The sequence below is a fragment of the Amphiura filiformis genome, chromosome 8 (genome assembly GCF_039555335.1).
Source record: "Amphiura filiformis chromosome 8, Afil_fr2py, whole genome shotgun sequence".
Lineage (NCBI taxonomy): Eukaryota > Metazoa > Echinodermata > Ophiuroidea > Amphilepidida > Amphiuridae > Amphiura > Amphiura filiformis.
Window position 1 is genome coordinate 42,222,951 of NC_092635.1, and position 26,189 is coordinate 42,249,139.

Here is a 26,189-nt window from a genome sequence, read left to right on the forward strand (position 1 = left end):
TGACCTCTTTGTACTTGGGGTCAAAAGGTCAAAATGTGTACAATTTCAAACAGCGAGGTATGGCAAAATCTGAGTGCTGCATATGATAGACCTTAGTGAGACAAAACAAAATGTCAATGGTGACGGTCAAAGTTTAGGGGTCGAAGGTCAAATTTTGAAATTGGTCAAAATTGACCCATTAACGTTATATTTTACTGCCGGCGGCTTGTACTCAGAATCTATTGACTATTTTTTTGTTGCTACTTATAGAGATTTTTGGAAACAAGTCTACGGTGGTTTATCGCGATACACAAATCAAATTGTCATTAAAATTGAAAAACCTGTGAAAGCTGTACCTTTCGGGTTTTTTTTATAAGGCATACATGTATACATATCACCAAACCGTACTATTTTTGATAAAAGAAATGTTATTGGGGTGCCGCCTCATGGCAAAGGGGGTACAGGTACTGCTTGGCGGTACTTTCCTATTGGTTTATAGTCGAAGTCATATCCAAGTGCTCTTGGTCCAATGAACTTTAAGGCTTGCGTAGATGTGAGTAACGGTGAGCAGGGTAAAGCTATAACAGATACACGGAGACCAAAATGAAGCAGCTCCGTCGTCAATCCGTTCCCCTCTGTATCCACGACACTAATGATATCGGGAATGCTGGCAAGGTGCTGAAAAATATTTATTTACATAAAAGACAGTAAGAAAATTATGTTTCCCATGACACTACACAGAAAAAGATCGACAATTGTAGCTATATGCAACAATTTTTATGAAAATGTTTGCTAAAAATATTTTACAATAACATCTTGATATTTAAATTTTTTTATTGTAGTGTTTTTCATGTAAAACGTTTCAAAAACGTTTTCATGACCTTTATATAACCCGACATTTAAATGCAAAACGTGTTTAATGTATATTTATTAAAAATCACACAAAAGCCAACGGCTGAATTGCATGACATTTACATTAAAAAAGAAACATTTACATTAAAAAAAAAGAAACATACAATGTTCAAAACATGAACATAAATATGAACACATTAAAGAATAATATTGCACTTGACTGGATTTGGAACAATATTAAAAATGACCGACAAGGAAAATACTACGTTGCTTCAAGGAGGTTGGTGAGAAAGTCTAGGGGATATAGATTGAAATCTGTTGGTCCTACATCTATAAAAGAGCTAAATTTTGGTGGTCTTCTGAGGGTCAGTTGGGACCGATACTCAATTGTGGGAACCAGGATGAGAACCTCACAGACGTGCTTGCTTTCAGGGCAAATTCCTTGCAGATGTTTTGTCTCCTTTCACACACAGTTTGGAGTTTGAGAATAGCTAACTTTGGAATCTGCATAGTTAGTATACTTTCTACCAAGGATGTATTTAAAACACGTCTCTGAATGTTCTCAAGCTGGACCACCTGGTTATAAGTCCAGAATGCTAAAGTGAGCGTCATATTCCAAAACTGGGCGGTGTACCCTTGTACACCAATAACAGCTCCTCGGGTGAGAGAGATGCTTCCTTCAGTTTGCGGAGCATGAAGAGTTTACTATTGGCCTTCACATACCATGGAATAAACTTATTCATCCCAACATAAATTATTTTGGTTCAACACCCAGTTATATGAAGAGCTAAGTAAAGTATGCTGGCAGTCAATGTCGGATTACAAGGATTCTTACTATTCCGTACCTTTTTATTCTCAGGACCTTTGTCCCAGACCACAAGATTTTCATTCTGGAAATCTATCGCTACCTGGTTCCCTTTTCCATCTGCAATTGTGTATACACCACGGTCGAAACCTCCAACAGTTCTGTGATCAATCTCTGTGACCTATTCAATTACGATAAGAATTATATAATTTCAACTTTATCATCAAGGAGGTTAACATAGAAGGAGGGGTAATAGATCCCCTAGATCCTATTGTTCCTTTGATGCTGATTTGATTTGCCGACAGGCTATTCATAAAAGTGGTACCATTGTTTCTAACGCACAAAGGGGTTGCTTATGCTGCCCATACACGATCAATTTTAGTGAGCAATATCTACTATTGTGCAATATTGATCGTATATAGACGATATCGATGGATTGCGCAATATATTGAAGAGATCTAATGCGGCCCATACACGTTTTGGGACCCTAGATGCAGGGTGCTCTTCAATATTATTACAAAAATGTAATCTAGTTTGATTTTATTGACGGTTGGACAATAAAATCACTATTGATGTTCGTGTTTACAGTGCACAATGGCAGATTCTGTATCCACTCTTGTAGCACCACGTTGTCACACTTTAGCACGCTTCGTAGCGATCGATAAGTGTTTTGGGCTTCGATTCGTATCGTCGATTAGGAACCTATTTTGCCTAATGAAATATACGCAGTGTGTTTCCACGCTATACGCCGTAGAAGTGACGTAGTTAATTGGATTAACTACCATAGCAATAGGTGAAAACAATTTTGAACATATCGCGCTGCACTACAAGCAGATTGAACTAATCACCTGTGTATGTCTGCAATCATTGATTGAACACAATACTGGTCTTTTCAAAGATACTAATCTTACAGGTGTAAGCGATCAGCATGATATGGTTCAATGCAGAGGTACCGCGTGAAAGTATCAGTGCAGCGCGGTATATTCAAAAATAGTTTTCACCTATTGCTATGGTAGTTAATCCGATTATTACGTAACTTCGCCAGCGTATATCGCCTCGCACTATAACGTTCATGCGGTACCGATGCATTGAACCATAGATGTCAAAGAAATGCAAATCACCTGTAAGATTAGTCTCTTTGAAAAGAGGGGTATTGTATTCAATCTATTATGATTGAATACAGGTGATGAGTGCACCCTGCTGCAGTGCAGCGCGGTATATTCAAAAATTGTATTCATATATTGATAGTTAATCCGATTATGACGTCACTTCTACGGCGTATAGTCAGGAGGGTGAAAGTGCATAGGAACAATGCCGGAAACTAAGTCACGCTATTGTTCGACCTAGGCTACATATTTTTTAACGCATGCGTGTTCGTCAATACAGCTTTAGTCTCCTCCACCTTCGCAACACGGTACGTGGAGTGTCTGGAATCACACTGACGGCGGAGGAGAATACTAGCTGGTCAGACAGTTTAATTTTATCAAGCATATAATACCTGAACAATCACCGTCATTTGATCGATTTACTACAGAATATATTGCATATTCAAAATATAATTTTAATATTGTAAACCTGTTAACTAAAGTATAAGGACACGTGAATAAAATCATGTCGAAGACAAAATGGCCGCTAATCCGCCTATTGTCTAGACCTAGGATACATATTTCGAATGAGGGCAGCAGACTAGGATGCTTATCCCTTCCTCTAGATCCCTGGTATAGTGTTAGCTAGCGATGATCAGGTACCTATTCAGCCTATTATATAACGGATCTGCAGTCGACTATTCTGTTTATTACCTTTCCATCCTTGATGAGTACTTTCCCATTCTCATAATCTACGACACTTTGGATTGGATCCTTGTTTTCCTTCTTTGCTGTTGTTATTTTCTCCCCAATTCTCCATGCCTTACTGATGGTGTATTTCACAGTATAGTTTTCCACAGTTGTTTTTGGCATAGGTGCAAATGAAACGGCTGCATATGACCTATATAGAAATGAGAAGAAATTCAACTTAGAAAGTCATTATAACACTATTAAAAAACTGACATTGGTAATCCTGATTTTTCAGTGTCACGGAACTTCAGTAAACCATTTCTATGACGCCATTCTATTAAAAAATGCATATCATTAATTAAATACAGGAATCATGATGCAGTCATGTCTACAGTAGAATTCATCTCGACCTTTGCAGGACTTAACCCCATTAAAAGCTATTAAACCAAGATAACACTCATTGAAACAGCTCAACTGATTAAATCGGATCTTCTCTGGTTGTGCACAAGTGTCTGTTTTCATGTGCGATATCGCAATAAAGCTGGTATTATAGCTTCAGTTGGGTAACCGATTATAAAGGAAACGAAAGGAAACAATGGTATGTGTACCTTTGTTCACGAAATGAGACAATGGTCTGCTTTTTGTAAACCAGCATTCTTGAAAATGAGCAACATAATGATTGTTGACTTAACACGGTTTGGAAATAATTTCTTCATATTTTTGGTGTTATCTGTCGTTTACATATCCTTCCTAAAACACAAAAGTGCGACCCTCTCCAAACACCTAAATTAGCTAAAAATTTAGGACATGTTACAAAACTATATTGTCTAGAATTTTAGAAGAGTACTTTTAATATTGGCCGGTTATTTTTCACACAGCGACGTTAACTAGGCAATGTACTATTACCTATAACATTAACTAAAACACCAAAGTACGAATATTTCCAAACATCTAAATTAGCTAAAAATTTAGGACATGTTAAAAAACTATATTTTCTAGAACTTTAGAAGAGTACTTTTAATATTGGCCGGTTATTTTTCACACAGCGACGTTAACTAGTCATATCCCCATACTTTTAACGTAGGGCTATTTGTAGAGGTCACGCGTCAATGGGAAAGAGCACTGTGTTTTGTGTATAGGAAAACGGACAGTAACTGCAGTATGTACATTTTATCATCATAGGGACCCGGCATAGGGGAAAACTCTGGGCCATCCAAGTTTTTGGGGCGCCCGCAACGGCGGGGGCACCTTATTGGCATGACTTTGTGAAAAGCTTCTAATTTCACTCTTGCTAGATTTACTTCACAATTGTTTTGCTAAAAGTATGCCCAGCTTAGAAATAAAACCACAATTTGCTTGGATTTGATTTTATTATTGTTTACTGATATGCACGGGATAAAATCTTGTGCGTATATTCTTTGTTTAAAATACAAAATTAATGGACTTATAAAAACACCAAATAAACCATGACCTTTGTACGGGCTTAAACCAGTTTACCGCCTCTTAGAACCCGATAGACGGTGACCAACACTATGGACCACAATAGCCTAATCTCAATGGCATAGTCCAATAACCTCAAATAAACAATCATAGTGCAAAATTTGACCTAACTTGCAGAGTATGAGTTTTTGTACCCGAAGTTTCAAAGTCATTTAATGAATGTACAAATGTATGTTGTATAGTTGTCCTTGTTTAATACGCTGCAGCATGGTACAATGTATGAGTAGGCATCTTATCAAGATCAAGATAGTAATAGTGACATAACAATTAACATGCTTACCAAATCTTACCAAGGTCTTATCTATATTGAAAATTATGGTGTATTTGTTTTAAGGATGAAACAACTGGCTTCTTTTGCATGGAAATTAGAACAAATTACTATACAAGCTGTATCAAAAAGTTTGGTACCCAGCAGTTTTGATAGTTATTGAAAAGCCTGGTTCTTCCATATGCAATATCGGGTCCCCCTTAAAATGATAAAATGATCAGACCATAAATCTTTTGTGACTGTTTATGACAGTAATCAACAAATTATGCGGATCCTAGATGTGTCGAGGATGTTACGTTTATGAACAAAACGTTACGTTTGTATTTTCAACATTGTTAATCATTGCTACGTCTATGTTAACAAATGAAAGTTCTGTAATTTTTTTAAATTCTTCAATGCTAAGTATTCTTTTGGATATCATCAAATTGTAAATCTCTAGTCAGATTTTCAGTGTGTTAACAACTATATATCAAAGACGTTACGTTCATGTACAAAACATTAACGTTCTTATCTTGTAAACATTGTATACCCATAGCTACTTTATTATGAAGAATGAATGTTCTGTAATTGTTTTTATCCTTCATCTCTATTAGATTTTCAGTGTATTAGCAAGTAGATGATGTATATGTATCACAGACGTTATACATTCTTAAAAACTTTTCTTTTGTGTCTTCTATACTATCCATCATATACCCCAATGCATAACGAAATTCAACAATATTCAATATCCAAAGCAATATCATCACTACAATATGCCCCAAAACAGAACTCCCACACCCCACATAATCGCAAATTGACACGACAGCTTCATTCCAATTCAATTTATGTCATCCAAAACGGTCCTGTGATACACCTTCCACAATCAAACAATTTGCATTTGATCATCTTCTACTCTTCCCTAGAAAAAAATCATTATAATATCAAATCTAAACACCATGCCATGGAATTCACCATATCACGTCCAAGCTCACATTGGGCGCCCCATTCCTTTTTTAAAGGAATTTTTATTGTGCTATCTAGTGAGTCTTTCTAGATGGACTAGGAAAATTGGGCTAGCCGAAGTTAATTAAGGCGTAGGGAGGAATGACAAGGCCGACAGTTTCTCAGTAAATGAAGCAGTTAGCAGCGCTCCGAGTTGTTAGCACTTAAGGAGCCCAATAGGTCAAATATTATTGGCCCATAGTCCAAAATGGCCAGCCGTTTCTCAAGTTTTCTCAGGGTTTACCGAAAAAGAAGAAGAACAAGAAGAAGAAGATGATCAACCCTCAAGGTAACAATATAGGCCTACCCTGCATTTGCATGCGGGTATAATAATATTTTATTGACTTTGCGCAGTGCAAGCAACGCAAATAATTCACAAAATACAATAATTGTAACTGCCTGTATATTTTTTAATTTACCACAGATTTGAGAGTTCATTGAGTATTCCGCATATTACGGTCTTAGTTTATACTTACGTAATGAGTGACTTACCCCATTGCCACCACTTGATCTCTGAAAAACGATTCCAGAGCACCTGCGGATGGACCATTAAATGCTACAACCCTTTGCCCCTTGTCACCACTGACTGATGCTGGATATAAGGATTGACCGTACATTGCAGGACCGATCATCTGTGAACATGGTCAAAATGAGAAGCAATTAACGGCGTCTCCAGCGGATGTTATTGCTCTGAAGATTTGTTGTTGCTAGTGATGTTATTGGGACACCTCCAATAGTAAAATGTGGGTAACATTGTTTAAACCTTTCACCTAAAGACAACGATAAAGACAATTTATCGCGTCTGATGTCACCTGTCAATCAAACTCGAGCACGGTTTGTTTACAAGTGTCGTGATGATGACTTGCTGAACGCGGATTTATAACCGGGCGCCTTATTGTTAATTTTGCACCTTTCGACATGCAAACCATCTCAAAAGTTAGGTCTTTATAGTAGGAAACTTTCTTAACCGAAGGCACCATGTCCACAATGCCTAGAAAAGCTGCTTTTTGCCTTGTAAAAGTACGTAATTTTTCTCCATTTGCTGCTATTCCTTTTCTCCGATCAGCACCAGATAGATCGGTCTTCCTTTTACGCGCTGATTACACCACATTTCGCCATACTGCATTTTAGAAACGCTTGCTGTTAGAATAAGAAAAATTTTAATGCTAATTTATTGCACATTCTAGGGAAGCGTGGTTAACGTTTTGAAATAACCGAGTGAGAGGGTTTTCAAGAAAATATTTTTCCTGTCAAAACTGAAGCATCCTCTGTATAAAAGAAAATATGAATATTAACTGCACATCATATATAACGATTCGTGATACCCAATTGTGGCACATTTGATGTCGTTTATGAGGCAGAGAATTTTATTTCAATTTTATATACGCCAAAATATTTTTTAATTGAGCGAGAATGACGATAGAAAAAACCTTGAAAATTCCATGTAAGAATGACATTAGACCCAACCAATGATTACTGTTTCGTTTTTATGGTATTGGTAATCTAATGTTTTATTTCCTGAAATAAAATTAGGGGTCGAATGTGGATTTATTGTATAAATGATGAAAACATCGACGTGTATAGAAGAAGCTACAAGAAAAATGGTAGGCCACGCCACACCGACATACTTTTAGTATACGGGGAGCACGTGCGAGTCAAAATCGATATAATGTATGAAAAAACTATTGTGCGTAGGCTCATTTATTGTATATAGAACACGCAGTTATCAACAATTGAGCGCTATTAATACACATAAATGTTTTTAAACAAATAAAAATATAAAAAAAACAATTCCAAAATATGGTACGTTTTCTGTCTTTGCTTGTCACGTGGTATGTTGAAGTAATGAAGTTGCGATTATATTTTTAAATTTTCATCATGACATTATCAAGCCTTTACGGACGAGCGGTCTAAGCCGCTGGTGTTATGTCAATACTGTATAGTCTGCTCAGTGCAGCGTGGGTTCGAACCCCGCCGGCGCCTCTGCAAAAATAAATTTTATTTTATTTTTTTTAAATTTCATATTATGTTAGGGAAATGTGGCTGGGAGAATGTATGTATGGCGAAGAGTGGTGTGCGCGCTGATTAACCTGTGTAAACCAATCAAGGATCGTAATTGACAGTGACATCAGACGCGATAAATTCTTTTTTTCTCTGTCTTTAATTATAGTTACACATATTTTCTACAGAATCCCATCATAAGTGTCTTTTTATAGAAATTATTTTTAAAACAATTGTCACTGGAAATTATGCATTATGTTGAGTATAGATACGGGATTAGGCCTTTGTATCCCTATCTTTGCTGACCAACAATAAACTTCATTTGTCCGCGGGACCCCTTTAAATGAAAAGGGTGGCCAGTCAGTACCCCTAGTTACTCCCACGACAAAAGGCACAACTGATACTTCTATTTTGCCGAAATTCAGTTTCACCTTGGATAGACAATATCTAGTACCGATACCAATTTAACCGGTACTAGAATATATTTATTTTATCAGTATTAAGAACTTCTCCATATTTAACATTTTTACATCGGGTGAAGTTTAGTCAGACTCTCAAGCTATATTGTGTATTATGTTCTTTATAAATGTATTATGATCAATACTGTAATCTTTTCCAAATCAAGTTAAATTAGCTATAAATACACATCTAGTCAATGGCGTAGCAAGTGGTTGTGGCGCCCGGGGCAAGGATGCACAATGGTGTCCCCCTACACCCGATCCATTCTTGAAACAATTGCACGCGCAAAATTTGCACAAACACCATGAACACCACTTTGATTAATTTTGGTCATAAAGTTGAATTTTGGTCTTAAATTGATCTTTCAAAATGACTATTTATGCTAAAATGCGTGCGAAGCGCGCGAAAATTTTGACTTTTACCGCTTAGAGGGGGGCGCATAATCGATTTAGTTTCTTTATCCACCATCATTTTGGCGCCCCCTAATGTGGCGCCCAGGGCAAGTGCCCCCATGCCCCTCCCCTCGCTACCGCATTGCATCTAGTGCACCATTTATTTGGACATTATCCGTTATTGTCCCATGCATTAAATTTCACGAATTACCCTTCAGCGATGTTGTCCGAGTCTGAAATGACGAATTATTTAAACAAACCGCAGTTGTCATAACTATCCCGGGTAACTATACCATCAAAATCTTCTGTAATACGTGATTTGAACACCGTCGATATAATTCATATAAATGAGGAATTGTTACAGAATGTCAACTGTATTTACACAATTCACAAAACACCTTTCCACCCGCAACTGTCTACAAAATATCCCCTACTATCACCTCTACATCCCCCCATTCTGTTAAGCTGAATTTATACTCGATCGCTTTTGCAGAAAAGCGATTTTCACGCATGCTCAATGTTTACTTACATTTCCAGAGCGTCAAGCCGATCAATCGATTCAAATCGCTGAGGCAAAAACGACGTCGCTTTTGCAAGTTGAAGAAATCTCAACTTCCCTGCGATATCGCTTGACACGTGAATGCGTCAAGCAATATATACAACCATCTGAATCTATTATTTTGCTAATTAATTTACCTTTCTCGATTATTAATTTTTGGTGATGAATTAATTCAAAGCAATAATTATTGATAGCAACTGATGTTTTAAAAATGTATTTTGTGGCATTTAGAATATTTTAATTGTCGTCTGCAATCGCTATCGCCGTGATAAGTATAAATGCAAAAGCGACGAGCGATGCATCGCAAAATTCGGCGATTGCCCATCGCTTTTCAAAAGCGTTTAATCGCAATCGCTCGGCGATCGAGTATAAATTTAGCTTTAGATTACCTGTAGCGATGGGACAGCCCTGCCTTCACCGTCACAGTCGAGCACTGGTAGGCCTGCTTGTGAAGCTACAACAAGCGCTTGCAGTGTATTAGCTCCTCCTGATTCTACTGGTATCATGGCTCCGATATTGTCAACGTGGGGAGGGTTGTAGACGATTGGAAAGTCCTGATCATATGTAATATCTTCTTTATCGTCATCTTGAAGAACGGTACCAGCTACAAAAGACGCAAACTGGTTTTAGTTAAATATGTTTTGTTATATCTATGAATATGCAGTCTTACATATTCAGTAGCCTTTGATTTCTTTCATCCTGTTAAATTATGCATTAGCATAATAATAATTATTATTATTGTTTATTATTATTATTATTTTTTTTTATTATTATTATTATTATTATTATTATTATTATTATTATTATTATAGTGTTATTATTATTATAGTTATTATTATTATTGTTATTATTATTATTATTATTATTATAGTTATTATTATTATTGTTATTATTATTATTATTATTATTATTATAGTTATTATTATTATTGTTATTATTATTATTATTATGTGAAATTGTGTACACTGATGACAAAGCCTGTTAACACTATTGGACAATAAGGGTGTTCATTCTCGTGACCTGGCCCGCCATATTTTAACATACATTCTTTAGATGGGTTGGGGTGCATTTGCGATGCTGATGCATACAGAACTTATTAACTACAATTTTATGCACTAGACTTTATTTTTTACTGCCAGCAGATATAAATCTTGTTTTAACATAACGAATTTGTTCTTACACGTAGTTCATCACGTTACATACATGGCTACAAGTCTTCTCTCCTACTCCTCCTCCTTTTCTTCCTTCTTCTTCTCCTTCGTCTTGTGTTTTTTTATAAATAAAATGTGTCTTTATAAAGTTTATGGTTATTCATTGTTTAGGTTTTTTCATATCCGTCTTGCATGCTGAATATAAAAGCTTATAAAGATACTTGTTACTATCCTACTACCTAAACTATCATGGTTTATCTAACCTGGTTTCCACGCAATTGACCAATTGTCTCCGTCTTGTTTGTATCCACATTTGTACAAATCTTTTATGCTTTGTAAGGAATCCGTTCCTTCCGAACCGTTTGGATATTTCTCGAGGAAAACGGCTGGGCTTCCCATCAACGCAGTTATCATTGTCGTTTCACCAGCCCCGAGTCTATTGATTGAGGAAATAAATACGGAAATACATGTACTAGCAATGGAGGATCTTTAAATGCTGAAATCAAGTCAGCATCAGCAATGATCAGTTACTAATTTACTATCTTAGTTCACGAGACAACTACGTTTTTGTCATCATATTTTCCTTGCCAATTTTCTAGCTCTTTAAAGGGCATTTCGTGATCCACAGCCTCATCCCTCCCTCCACTTTCTTCACAAAAGTTTAGTTTTTTTATGCCACTGGAAACCTCTGGCTACATAATGATTATGTACCAAAAAATTCTTGCAGATTAATTCGTTTAGCAAAAATATCGTCAAATTTGAATTTCGTTCTGGTATACACCAATCCGAGAAGCGTTTACTGTATTTGGCCCTCTATTGACGGCAACACAGATGTACCAGAGCGGGAGATTTAATTCGTAATTCAATACTCATGATTGTGTATTGAATATCACTGTTGTGTACAATTCCGGGTACAATTCTGTATAGCACACAATAAATAATGGATAGAACCCCCGACCTCGGGACACCGCAGTTTTACATCGGGGACACCGCAGTAATGGCGAAGTCGGATAGGTGTATACCAGAACAAAATTACAACAGTCGCCTATGGAGCAGTGTAATACACATAATCATGCATAACTCGCAAACGCAAAATCGGAATCAACTGAAATTTTGGGAATAAGCTTTTTTCCTGGATATCTACTGAAAAATGTCATAAATAGAGGATGATAGGATCACGAAAACGAAATCCTCTTTAAGACAATCTAACTTAGGTTATACTTGAATTCTAATCAGGTAAACCACTTTTTTCACATAGCGTCAACCACAAACCAAAACAAATTGAAACGCTATAAACGTGTTTTGGTCAAAACGTTTTAATAACATTTAAATGTTGGGTTGGCAAACATTTAAAAAAAGTTTTTTAACACTTTATCTATAACATTATATTAGAATGTTTTGCAGCAAGTTTTCCAAAATGTTTTTGAATGATACACTGTTAAAACGCTGTTTAAAAGTTTAAACAGCGATGCTTAACGGATGGACTGAACAGCCAAATGTTTAAAATATTGCTTAAGAGTTTTAAACAAGTTGTTTAATTATTTCTAAGCAATTTGCTGTTAAATTCAGCGCTGTTTAAACTTTTAAACAGCGTTTTAACAGTGTATTAAAACGGGTTTTTTTTTGTAAGTCCACTTGCGCTCAAATTAACGTATTAACAAGCACACCCTTGCGCACATTATGTTACCATGGGATTTGAAAATATACTCTCACTTTAACTATTTCAAGAAGTTTAAACTGACTTTCAGCACCAAAATTCACTAACCTTGAATTTTAACTGTAACATATTCAAAACTGATACCTAATTTTATTGTGCATAATGTTAAAAGGAAAAGTAAGAAAATGTATACGATATCCTGTTGCAATATTCAGATGAAGTACCCCCCCAAATGGTCGAAATATTACCTTTATACGGGTATAAAGGTAATATTTTCAGCACCAAAATTCACTAACCTTGAATTTTAACTGTAACATATTCAAAACTGATACCTAATTTTTTCAGCACCAAAATTCACTAACCTTGAATTTTAACTGTAACATATTCAAAACTGATACCTAATTTTATTGTGCATAATGTTATAGGAAAAGTAAGAAAATGTATACGATATCCTGTTGCAATATTCAGATGAAGTACCCCCCCCCCCCGAAATGGTCGAAATATTACCTTTATACGGGGCCCTTCTTATTTGAATCCTGGATCCGCCTCTGGAAGGGCACCACCCTTCTTTGTTGACAGGTCCCGTTTACTAAAATCCGCCTGATATGGGTATTATTATGATTTGAATTATTTTGATTTGATTGATAGCAACCGTAACTTTATTACAAATGATCCATTTCGCATATAAGAAATTGAAAATTCATGCGGTCAAATATATATATCTGTTGTTTGATGTGATCTTTTATCGTATAATTTTCAATTCTAGACCTGGGCAATTACCAACACCTACATGTATTATACTAATATACATTGTTTAGCTTTTTATAGAGCTTCCTTTCTTTATCAAAATTTTCATCTTTTTCTGCCTTTTTGTGGTAATTTGTATTCTATAAATTAATGTTTATGTGCAAATTGAGGGCGCTATTTACTAATATTAATATAGCCTAATAATATGAGTTATTCCTTTCATTATATGATAAAATATTTTTAGAAAATTGCCTTGCTATTTGTTGCTCATTTTCCTGATGTTTTAATGTCATTATACAAGTGTATACCCTTGTAAAGATGCAAACAAGATTTAGGATAAATAGCGCCACTAGTGTTCGTGAGTAGGACATACCTTTCAGGGACTTTAACTCTAATCTTTTTGCCTTTCTTGAGCTGTTGCAAACCCATCAGCTTTCCCAGGTCTGGGCTCCCTCCTCCACCGCTGCCGAGTATACCGACTCCAATACTCAATAGATCAAGATCCTTCTCTGACAGCAACCATTCACCCTCGGAGTTTATGTTCGGTTTGTCACTCACGTTGATGCCTGCAATTCCGGTGAACTGAGGTTCACTGAGAACGTACTGGATCAAAGCAAAAATTCAGCTTCAATCAAAATAAGACCAAACGGCTTTTTATTTTCCTTCTTTTTTACCATCAGTTTGGCTTTATACCAGTGTTGAAAATTGCCACCACTTATGTTGAACTACAGAAGCTAGTATTTATTTTTCATAAAATGTTAGCTATTACTGTCCGATATGGCCCCTTTTGAGGTAAAGCAAAGAAAATGGGAATTTACTACCAGCGCCAATGCGTATACTCCGTCGGTTGTGCTACGGCACGATCCTTTGATGTGTGTGCACAACTGTCCCGCACGTGTACGTACTGTGTTATGAACATCGCATACGTGTTCGTCCAATGCTTCCATCGTAATAATAAATCGTCTTAATAAGACGGCTTATTCAAAATGTCGGGGTTTGACGAAGGCTACAGCACTTAAAGTCTTGATTTTTAAAAATATTGAGGGCGTCCTCCTCAGCAAATGTTATAATATGGCTTTATTACTCCCCCCTCCCACACACCCTCCCCCGCTCCTTCTATACCTGACCGACATAAAACCAGATATCAGGCGATGATGGGGTAGGTGGTACTGCATTGGACAGAGCTCGTTGCTATTATCATGATTATGAAATTTTTAATTAAAATACACTATAATGGAAGCCTCAAGTACTGTAATAGTCAACCGTCTGTCACCATGTAAGCGTTGGAATAATACAGATTTGCTAATCATTTTACCCAATTATTTTGGCTCTGAATGTAATGGGAATCTTTCTAATAGTGAGTATCGTATCATAATTATAGTATTTGTTATTTTATGATTTGGTGTACAAAAGCGATGTCTGAAATCTTATATTATTAGCTATTATTGCTGTAACTAATATAATACCTGTCGAACGGAGGACTTCAAAGCCCTGTCTCGTAAGTATAAATTGTGGTCTTTTCTTGAAGATAATTCGAACCGGAAGGCATGTGGATAGTTATGGCCGCCACCAACTGGAGTTTTCTTTTTCCCCTTAGCGCCAAAATACCCAAACGCAAACTTAAAACCTCTACCCCGTGTAGATTCCTTTTTGGGCATGACAGCAGCACCAACAGCCTCTGCAAACTGAAATGACAACAGTCACCAAAGGAAAAGGACACGTTACTCTTTAGCAAATACAAAACTTACAAATGAAGCTAATTGAACCACCTCAGATCATTCGATATTATGTATTTTTGATAATTTATCATGTTTATATTCGGGTATTGGAAGCTGTCGCTTTTGATGACCCTGGGGCTTTTGGTCATTTTGGCTCTATTTTTTGGTATCTTAATAAATATAATTATGTAATTAGTGGCTAGCAAGTGTATTGGGTCAAGTGTAGTGTGTCAATTGTCCTTGAAAATAATACCAAAGTTAGGAAGAGTAGGTAGGAATCACCTCGTAGTGTTGTGGTTTTACCAGTTGCGATATCCCAGGCAATTGTTCTATTATCAAAGTACTGCCAAATCCAAGAAACACACCCGGAATATCCTTTGAACTTTCCTGTATAAAAGAAAGAATAAAAAGTCATAACAGGTCCTAAGAAAGAAAGAAAGAAAGAAAGAAAGAAAGAAAAAAAGAAAAGAAAGAAAGAAAAAGAAAGAAAGAACAAACAATAGTATTATCAATGAATTACTGTACCTTTGTCTTGTCAATGAGATCCGCTATCATTTCTCCAAACTTTAGCAACACATGCTCAACCAAATCGCGGCTAAGATCCTTCACTTTCCCCGGATCTCCCATACTGATGAGGTTTGCTGCTACTCCAACGTCCAGGCATGTTAAAACACTTCCACCAAACACCAATGCATCACTGGGTACATCTACACTATCTGGACCAATGGATTGTACATCCTAAAAGATTCAAGTTAAAAGGAAATTTCGAATATGATACATTTTTGTTTTAAGCAATAATTAAAATAATAACGTTGGCACATTTAGATGAAACCCAGGTGTTCAATCATGGTGATAGAGCCTAATGTCCGATCGAATGTCACCAAAGAGATTCCCTGTTTTCACCGCATTAAGAATAATATTTGTCACTAAGACTATAGACTATGTATAGTTTGCCACCTAAAGACGCATGCCTGTGTTGTTTTAAATCTATCATCCAATCACCCAATGATCGTATAACCCCTCCTGAAGAAAGTTGCGGCACCATGATTTTTTTCAGAGGGGGCAAGGGTGCAAAGTGAATTTATGGGGGGCAAAATCAACCAATTTTGTACAAAATTGTCGCAAAAAGTGGAAATTTGTGTGAGTTGGGTTTTTTGCCTCAAAAGTAGGGAGGGGGCAATAAAATATTTGCCCCCCTTGTAGCGCCGCAACTGCCTGAAGAACGACGTGTTTTTTCGTATTTACAACAATCAGTCTGTTAGGACCAGAAAATTAATAATGAAACGTTGCCGACATAATTCAGGTTTTATCATGTGGCACTCTAGGCCACTTTCATCATAGCTCTCAGGGTATGACGCTCCTATAAATTAAGGGACTCAACGTTTAGTTGCATATGCTTCGTCATTAAACACTTTTATGCACCTGCTCTGAATGGTGCACTATAGAAAACATCCCAATGCTGGAAGTCACCACATACGGACTGTTCCTAAAGGCTTTAATACCAGACACTTCCATGATTGAGGTCTGAAAGTTTGCCTTCCCGTCTTTCAAAACTCCTGCAGTAGCTTGCGTTCCTCCAATGTTGACCACGATGGGATCTTTCAAACCTGACACATTCAAATAAATCAAGAAAAGGGTTTAATAATAATATAGTAAATAGTAAAATAGAGCATGGGGTCAAACATACTACTTTGAACGTGAATCGGGCGGTTCTTTTAATAAGTTATGGCTGTGCCGCAATTTTGAGTCGAACAACTGGGGTCAAGCAAAGAAAATTGGAATTCACTACCAGCGCCAATGCGTGTTACTCCGTCGGTCTTGCTACGGAACGATACTTTGATGTGTGTTAATGACCGTCACCGCACGCCATGTACATACCGGGGTACGTACTCAGTTGTAAACATCGCATACGCGTTGAACTGACATAATTTATTTATTCAAAATCTCGGATTTTGACAAAACTACAGCAGCTAAAGTCCACAAGTCTTGATTTTTGCAGGGTATCTTAGTTTACTGAAATACAGTACAATCGTGTAAAAAACACAATTTAAAAAAAATATTGAGGGCGTCCTCCATCAGTAATGTTACAATCAGGTTACAATATGGCTTTCACACAAAGAGGTACGGGAACAGCAAATTATCATAGAACACAATTAGAATCTGAGGTTGAACTGGTGTGGTTTTTTACCTTGTTATTTTACCACTGTACGTTTGGTTATTTTTATCGCAGCTAAATAATTTGTTTGTAATTTTAGAGTTGTATTTTGTTGATCTTGTAAAGCGCCTTGTGGTTACGTGCAATACAAGGCGCTTAATAAATTGCATGTATCATTATTATTATATATTATTATTATTTTATTATTATTATTATTATCATCATCATCATCATCATCATCATCATCATCATCATCATCATCATCATCATCATCATCATCATCATTGAGTTGTAACAATATTATTCGACTTACTGTACTATTTACAAATCATTTCATTTTCTTTCAATTCACAAAAAAGTTGATGGCTTACTGACAAGAATATATGACGTTCTCACCGGCTGCCGGCGCAATGCTATGCTATTAAACGTATGTTGAATTCACTAACCTGTCAGAAAGTTGGTTGATTTCATCATGCATGCTTCAAGTGGGAAAAAAGTTTGCACTGGAAATTGTGACAATGCAGGACCCAAGTTCTCACCACTGTTGATATGTACAAAGAAACCCAAACAAAATTGAAATAAAACAAGAACACAAACTAGATGACGCTGAAAGTGAAATCTGATTTCAAATGTTTTGTGGTCTTTATCGTACGCCTTTGTAAAACGTAACATATGATCACCCAGCAAACACAAAACGTTTTCGACATAATTCGCAAAAGGTTATAAAAGGTTGTCAGAAAACGTTTAAATGTCGGGTTATATAAAGGGTACATTAATGGTATAAAACGTTTTCATAACATTAAATAACATTTGTTGGTAATTTACTGCACAGCAAACACAAATGTTTTACAGAAAAGATTTAAATGTCGGGTTATATAAAGGGTTATATAAAAACGTTTTAATAACATTCCAAAAACATTTTTGACAACTTGGTACAAATCATTCTAAACAGAATGTTATTTTGGGGTTGAAAAAATATTTTGCACAAAATGTTTGCCCAAAATACTTACAATAACGTTTTTAAAATGTTTTCACGACCTTTATATAACCCGACATTTAAATGTTATTAAAACGTTTTGTAAAAACATTTTAAGAACATTTCTGTGTTTGCTTGGTGCAAATATTTTAACATAATGTTATTTAAGTGTTGACAAAATATTTGGCCAAAAATGTTAGCAAAAATAGTTTACAATGATATTTCAAAAACATTTTAAAAATATTGTTGTAGTGTGTTTTCATGCAAAACGTTTAAAACGATTTCATGACCTTTATATAACCCGACATTTTAATGTTATTAAAACGTTTTTACCTAAACCAAACCCCAAAATATAACTTATTTAAAACGTTTTAAAAACGTTGTTGTGTTTGCTGGGCCGTTGAGAAGGCGCGTAGGAGGTGATTATGAATGTCATGTCGTTGCTTTAATTTTGTATACATTTGAACAAATTCGAATGATTAATTAACATAATGTGGTGTAATTATTAAATAATAAAGTAGATTTTGATATTTGTGAGCGTACACCACGAACGAGCCGTAAAGTCAGCAAATTGTATTCTGAGTTACAGTGTAAAATGTGCATGAAGGTCGTATTCATAAGTCCCTCAAGTTGGTGTTACATGCATCTCATTTTGATAGCGCCAGTCAAACACCTTTTAAACCAATCAATAATCCTATTGTTGAAGAGGATAATAAGCGTCTACCTATGTCTCCCGGGCTATGTCTATAGAATTTTTAAATAGCTCAAGTCTTTGTTTGCTTTGGCTAAATCCTATCCAAGTGGTGGGTTACAAAGCATTGTATTTTGTCTAGGTATGTATAACCAACAATTACTACGAGAGGACATTCCTGAACCTCGCTGACTTGGGGATGATTTGAAATAACCGCCAATTATGACTGTTTGATATTTATTACCAGCAATGTGGAGAGACACATGTAGAACCGGAAAAGGTACCATTTTGTTGAAGAAGCACAGTTCAACAAACCATAACCCTGCTTCTGGATATCGTTTGAAGTCAAATGATATACCATTTTAAAGCTTATGATATATTTTCTAAACACGAAATAAAACAAAATTGACCGGGCGAGAGTTTACGGCTCATTCGTGGTGTATGGTGACATATTTCATTTATACCTCGTGGATTTCCTTACCTGTTTCGGTTGAAATGTTGTAATTGACCTTTTCGGTAAATCCCATAACCCTTTGCGAGTACACCTAAGGACTCGTCATTTTGCGTCACGCCGCTCTGCGCCAATGCGCACATCGTTTATCGAACATCGTTACTGCGCATTGCAAGTCGGCGTGACGTAAAATGACGAGTTCTCAGGTGTGCTCGCAAAGGGTTATGGGATTTACCGAAAAGGTCAATTACAACATTTCAACCGAAACAGGTAAGGAAATCCACGAGGTATAAATGAAATATGTCACCATACACTACGAATGAGCCGTAAACTCGGCCCGGTCAATTTTGTTTTATTTCGTGTTTAGAAACGATTTTATGTCAGCAAATTACGCCAAACATAATATTAATTTAAGAACCACTATGAAATACGAATGAACAGTAAAATGTTTTACCTAATGAGTTTTTCATCGTTTTGAACCAGGTAAAACGAAGCGTGCAAATTCACAGCTGCTAGAGTTTTGCCGATTTCTTTGACGAATTTGTTGAACCAAGCTTTGAGACTAGCATTTAATATGCTAGCATTCTCCCTTTCATAACATCCAACGTGGTCGACAACTTGATGTGACAGAGTAACGTTAATCTTAGGCTGGTACCTAGTGAAGAGTTCCCCGACCTGTAAACATGTTATCAAAGATCGATGAATTTTAGGGTACATAACTTTTGTTTCAGGTAATAACCATGATAACTAAACTGGCCTCAAAAAGAAACTTATAATTTTTCACAAGGTCAATCTTAAAATCCGCTCAATAAAAACGAATAAAAATTGCACACAGGTGTTCCATGTCAGTGCATTTTGCTGTTGTGTCAGTTGGACAACTGCTTGGTTACTGACATGTGTTTAGAGTAGAGTATTGAAGTAATCCTGTGTGTAATTTTGTTCATTTTTATAGACATGATTTTAAGATATGACCTTGTGAAAAATTATAAGTTTCTTTTTGAGGCCAGTTTATAAAGGCGTTATAGTATATTACCGTATATATGCCCAAGGTTCCAATCATATCTCTCCCACTTCTCTAGCGACAAGATAATATTTGATCAATTCTAGCAAATTAATTAGAGAAAACAGGATAAGTATTATTATTTCTCCTTAACATGCTTAATGCTTGTCGCTATACCATTTTTCACCCTGATGTGTTCATCACTCTGGTATCTCCAGACAATTCCACCATGAGGTCGTTGATCACCACATGTTTTAAGCTATTGTACGTCTTATTCGACTTAAATCAGTGCGCATTTCAGTGCTTTTTAAAGCTCGTTAAAAATCGCTAGCGTTCGCTCATAGCATTGGCGTACAACCGCCCCAAAGACGCCCCATAGACAGGGTGAAATAGAGAAGCGGGAGAGATATGATTTGGACCCTTGGGGCTATATAATATACTATAACGCCTTTGGCTTCCTTGATAGCTCAGTGGTAAGAACGCTTGCCTAGGGGTCCAAGGTTTAAATCATGGTTAATGATCAATTTTATTTTCTTCCATGGCTTACTCGAGTTTCGACAATTTTATTTTGGTTTATTTTTCATATGAAACGTTTAGAAACGTTTTTATAACCCGACATTTAAATGCGATTAAAACGCTTTAGATCAAACTAACGTTTGTCTATAACACGTTTATAAGGTTTAAAAAAAAACATTTTTGTGTTTGCTGGGTAACTTGAAAGATACGTCTTTTAGTATCACTGTAGAACGTGACTTACTTCAATTTCTTGGTCAGCTTTGTCTGGTGAGTATATCCCGCATATAACTATGTTGTCAATTTGGCTTTTAGCAATGTCGTCAATACACTGGAGCACTTCTTCCACAATGACACGAGCGATTGGTGTGTTTGCACCCTTGTCACTGGCGAACTCGTATCCGCCATTCAAGAGATTTATGTCCCCCATAATCTACAACAAATGATACAATGTCCCAAAAACTAGTAGTGGAAAAGGTGGTAAATTTCTAAACACAAAAACAAAGTGTATGTGCACAAAAGTATATTGTATCTCTCACATCCTCACACACCCATCATGATGATGATGATGATGATGATGATGATGATGATGATGATGATGATGATGATGATGATAATGATGACGATGACTATAACGATGACGATGACAACGACGTCGACGATGACGACGACGACAATGATGGTGATAGTGAAAGTGATGATCACGATGATCATAGTTACTGGTGATGATGATTTTTAATACCTTTGATTTGATGGCGTTGTCTGGGATGTTCGCAAATGGTAACAGCAATTGTGATGCTGAGCCACAGAGTCTTACAACAGTGACACGTGACAAATTATCCTCCTCTATCACTGCATTCAAAGCTTGTGGAGTTGCGATGTTTATCTGTTTGACTTCAGCTGAATGAAATAGTAATATAATACAATATAACTATATAGTACATGAATATTGGCGCCTATTTAAGTGCAGCAAACACGTTCAAAAAGGAGATTTTATTTCAAATACGTGCATCTGAGCTAAACGCGGCAGATCTAAAACGTTAGCAAAACCGTAAATGTTCGCAATGTTACGAGTCGTTAATGGCTCAAGGCCAAAACACCTTTTATCCAAATTCACTTCAGAATGCACAACAAAACACACAGTTGGATTAAGTTAACAATATCTAAATCTTTAAAGAAAAGTAAAATACGATTTAAGAATGATCAGTATGTTTCGAGAGAAACGTCTATGTACATTTTTATCTGCAGGACAAGAAGCAAAAGTGTGGGATCATGAATGGAAGAGGATTTGGATAGATTTACCCGCCGACGAGAAGACAAAGATCGAAGTTGCCGCTCATTTCGAGCTCTTGGACCCGAGAGAAAGCTTAAGGCGAAGTCACGAGACTTTTTCAAGAAAGTCAAAGATGCAGAGGTCATTCGTTACCTGGATCTATACCAATAAATTCGACGACGTCTCTTCGACAACGTGTCTGGACCTACGGGTTCGGGAAGACGCAATTCGTAAAAGGGTTGATCTTGGCGGAAGATACCACCACAGACGGCCCTCCCAAAAAGATCATCTGGCTCTACGGAGAATATCAGTCTTCGTACGACGAGATGCGGGCCATCTGTTAAAAACGTTCAATTTATAGAAGGGTTCCCCCAAAATATGGAATCTCCGATCGATCAGAAATCTCGTGGTGATCGACGACCTCATGGCGGAATTGTCCGGAGATACCAGGGTGATGAACACGTTTACCAAGACCAGCCATCATTAGAATATATGTCTGTAATTTTCATCGTGTAGCTTCTAAACAATTTCGCACCATCTCGCTCAACGCGCATTACATGATTCTCTTCCAGAATCCCCAAGATAATTCGCAGATTATTCATCTACCCAGAAGATCTTTCCCGGTCGTGTCAAGTACATGCAGGAGAGTTTCGTGGACGCTGCCAAACATTGGTACGGATATCTACTGATTGATCTGAGAACCACTACGCCCGATGATTTAAGATTCCGCACGGACATATTTTAGACTGAATCCTCCAGGCCCAGAATTGCGTCGTCTTTATATTACCCACAATCCTTTACGTTGCCTTACAACCCAATGACCGTGCGTAGATGTTGAAAGGCTGGGGGATTTAGTCTAGACATATTAATTTTCGAGGATTGCGACATACCGTCTCTAGACGTTCCTAGGTATTAAAGTCACCGCCTCAGCTCACGGTCTATCGACCTCATTCCTCCACTAACATGTCTAAGAGACTGCAACAGAAAGCGGACGCTCTCCGATACTTGGTCAAATGTAACCGTCGCCAGAGAAAAGGTATCATACGTCACGTGACATGTGCTCGTAGATTCGCCTGTCTAAGCAGAACAAGAAGCTTACGGAGCTTTACGGGTCCGGGTAGTCTCCGGTGTATCGATAAGTTGTATAGGATTAAGGCTAAACAAGAAGCGGAATTTCGGCTGACCTGACGCGGCGTCGGGAATCGGCTCACCACTCATGACGCCTACACTTCAAAAAACGTTCATTCTGAATTTCTGAACAGAGCCGTGCAAAAGCTTTCTTCACGTGATGTAGCAAAAGTAAGTGAATTGAGTTGAATCATCTACCATCTGGCGGTGCTCTTAAGGTGGGTAATTTTAAACAATGGGGCATTTGAAGTGCTATTCTAATTTATGATTTTGAAATAATTATCATATCTTTTATATACTAATGTCAATTAAGTGAACATGAAAAACCTTTGTTTTTGTTCTGAGCTCTTTGACGATATGTATGAGAGTTTTACGCGGTCAGGCATATAATGGAGCGTATTTCTACCGCACAAAATTCATCAAAAAGATCTCAGGGCGCGAAAACAAAAAACAAGGACACACAGTGAAACACAAAAAACCTTAAGAATCAGGGAAAGCATGTTGGAAAAAATGAGTTTTAAGACTACATTTGAATTGAGCGAGAGAAGTGATATTGCGGATGGTGTTGGGAAGGGAATTCCAAGCTACAGGGGAAGCATAACAAAAGGAACGCATACCGGCAGATGATAAATTAACACGCGGGGTCCTGAGAAGTTTTTCAGATGATGAACGGAGGAGCGTTGAGAAACATAAGTACAGAGAACCGAGGATAGGTAAGATGGAAGGGTACCCTCAAAGTGCCGTTAAGCAAACACACATAATTTAAACTGAATCCGGAATTTTATGGGTAGCCAATGAAGCTCATAAAGTATGGGGGTGATATGATCATATTTACGTTTTTTAACAATGAGCCGGGCGGCAGAGTTTTGGATCATCTGGAGGCGAAGAATTTGATCAGAAGTGATACCAGCCAAAGCGGAATTACAGAAATCAAGGCGAGACGTGATAAGCGAATTAACAAGACACGGCGTCGCTCTCTCAGACAAATATGGACGGATTGTGCCAATTTGTCTCAAGGATAAAAATGGAGAGCGACATAATCGTTTATATGGTCAAACATGGACAGTGTTTGGTCCAGCCGAACACCGAGGCATTTAACAGATTGTTGGAAAGATATATCAGAATTCAAAATCTGGATGGTATCATCTTCTGTTCTGTCAACTTGTTTGATGCGAGAGGATTCATCCAACTCAAGATGGAACTAATGCAGTTTTGAATTGAAGATATGGTAAGCTCAAAGTTCATGGGAGAGTCAGATTGCGAGACTTCCGTGTCGTCGGCGTACTTGTGGAAATCACATTTTGTGCATGGTAATAATGTCTGATAAAGGCTGAGTGTTTGAATATATATATATATATAGTTTGAATATATATATATAGTGTTTGAATATCGAGGAAAGACACCAAGTAGAGTTTTCCTGTTACGTACCTGGATTTATTCCTTTCAGAACGTCTCCCAACACTTGTTTGACTCCATCAAAGACATCAGGTGTCGTTGTCAGCGTAGAAGCCGTAGAGATGATTTTCGATCTTTCCTGTAGGCACACTGCTGTAGTCCAAGAAGTATCTATGTGCATTTTACCATTCACAAACTCCATTCCTATGGCAACGCCAATGACTTTTCCTGCCATTGTGATATCAGATTATGTGCTAGTATAAAGAAACAAGGAAAGAATCCGTCAGTGCTCCGAGAAAGGAATCCGGAATTGAAGGAAACTTGAAACTGAACATATATTTGCAACAGGTCACCGCGCTCTACATTAAATGCTTCTAGTATTTATTTGAGAAAATCTACAAATAAGTCGAAAAGACAGCAAGCTACTAGAAAAATTATCCCACCGGCCGCAAACAGAAAAATCGTGCTTTTCACACAACTAATTTGCTGCTTTCCTCGGCAAAATACATTTTCAATCAATAAAAGTATATTTTCAACCAACAAAAATGTGTCACTACATTCAACAGAAAAACTGTTGACTGAGTACGACGGCCTTTTCTATGTACATATTATGAACATGCAGTACATAGTGGTGCTGTAGTGATATACAGCGACGACTTTTCCTCTCCTTACCTGTATGTAGTGGCGCTTTAGCAATACGGCATCGGCATCAACTTTTCCTCTCCCTTCTATCATTACCTGCAGTCCGGGTCTGCAGTACGTGGCGAAATTTGTATCCGAAGTGTATTAGATCTATTCAAATGTCACACACACACAAATTCAAAGAAATAATTAAAATTTACTCAACTCAATGTTAATTCTGAAGGTCAAGGTAAACTGTTTCCTAGCGTCTGTTTGCTTCCCCTGGAATAATTTATTGTAGTCTCGTCCCGGATACCCTTTTGTACGTCATAAGGAAATACAGTATTTTGTTTGACTGTTTGTTGTGTGTTTGTGCGGGGTGTTTGTTTGGGGTGGGGGTGACTGGTGGTGTGTGTGTGGGGGGGGGGGGGTTAATTGTTTGTTTAAATGGTCGCTTCGTTTGGCCCATTTGGATCATATGGGATCAAGCTCCAAAATAAATGCTCAAGCCAGGTTAAAAACCTAAGAATGGGACCTAAGATAACAAGAAAAACAGGGCCACTCCCCAAATCGTGTGAACCATTTTACTTGTAGCCTTTGGGTCAGGCCTTTGGGTGTGGAGAGAAGGAACTCTTAATTAAATTTAAATTCTCTGTCCTTTTCAGGGTTATTTATCAGGCCATGGTGGATGAATCCGGTATTCACTGAAAACCTGATGTTCCCTGGCCCGATGAGGGTATTACGAAAATGGTAAGTTTTAGATCACCGATCACCGACCGTAGATTCCAAGATTTATTGACTCTATTCATAAATATAAATGTCATTTAGTTTCGAGGAACTTGGTATATTGTTTCTAAAGTATTCATAAACCCGGCAACAGCAGCTGCGGGTTGTGTGCTGTATATAGTGTAGCGAAAGTTGCCACTTTCCCATTTGAAGCTACATGCCGCAAGATTTCGCACCAAACTTTTCGCACCGTATTATACTTATGTTATAGTCATTCCCTCACGGTTGGCAGCACACGTTGGTGTAAGGTAGCCCTGTACGATTGTGATATAGTGAAAGAACTTCAACCAATTACATTTACCATTCATGAAAACATCATAATGGCCGACGAAATTTTAGAAAGTTGTGAGGGGTTG

The 26,189-nt window shown here is 37.1% G+C and overlaps 2 protein-coding genes across 2 annotated transcripts; both read right to left on the reverse strand.

The window, feature by feature from the left end:
• Positions 1–405: 405 nt before the first annotated feature.
• On the reverse strand, positions 406–16,535 carry LOC140159062 (uncharacterized). Its single transcript, XM_072182392.1, has 11 exons — positions 16,267–16,535; positions 15,370–15,582; positions 15,127–15,231; positions 14,593–14,811; positions 13,500–13,729; positions 10,986–11,158; positions 9,961–10,175; positions 6,653–6,792; positions 3,436–3,622; positions 1,677–1,817; positions 406–657 (listed from the first exon to the last, which is right to left on the reverse strand). The coding sequence occupies exons 1-11, from the start codon at positions 16,357–16,359 to the stop codon at positions 424–426; spliced, it is 1,950 nt and encodes a 649-aa protein (XP_072038493.1). The 5' UTR covers positions 16,360–16,535; the 3' UTR covers positions 406–423.
• A 905-nt stretch (positions 16,536–17,440) lies between these two features.
• On the reverse strand, positions 17,441–24,676 carry LOC140159551 (uncharacterized). Its single transcript, XM_072183042.1, has 5 exons — positions 24,460–24,676; positions 21,373–21,530; positions 20,875–21,063; positions 19,572–19,792; positions 17,441–17,540 (listed from the first exon to the last, which is right to left on the reverse strand). The coding sequence occupies exons 1-5, from the start codon at positions 24,659–24,661 to the stop codon at positions 17,441–17,443; spliced, it is 870 nt and encodes a 289-aa protein (XP_072039143.1). The 5' UTR covers positions 24,662–24,676.
• Positions 24,677–26,189: the final 1,513 nt, after the last annotated feature.

What these genes read in the sequence shown, in the direction of transcription:
- LOC140159062 (XM_072182392.1), bottom strand. Translation starts at nt 16,359, where the DNA reads ATGGAAGTGTCTGGTATTAAAGCCTTTAGGAACAGTCCGTATGTGGTG. An exon ending in ATCTCATTGACAAGACAAAG is followed by an intron (nt 15,232 to 15,369) that starts GTACAGTAATTC and finishes TCTTTTATACAG; the next exon opens with GAAAGTTCAAAGGATATTCC. An exon ending in TACTCATCAAGGATGGAAAG is followed by an intron (nt 1,818 to 3,435) that starts GTAATAAACAGA and finishes GTAATTGAATAG; the next exon opens with GTCACAGAGATTGATCACAG.
- LOC140159551 (XM_072183042.1), bottom strand. Translation starts at nt 24,661, where the DNA reads ATGGCAGGAAAAGTCATTGGCGTTGCCATAGGAATGGAGTTTGTGAAT. An exon ending in ACAACGCCATCAAATCAAAG is followed by an intron (nt 21,064 to 21,372) that starts GTATTAAAAATC and finishes CATTTGTTGTAG; the next exon opens with ATTATGGGGGACATAAATCT. An exon ending in AACGATGAAAAACTCATTAG is followed by an intron (nt 17,541 to 19,571) that starts GTAAAACATTTT and finishes ACATATCAACAG; the next exon opens with TGGTGAGAACTTGGGTCCTG.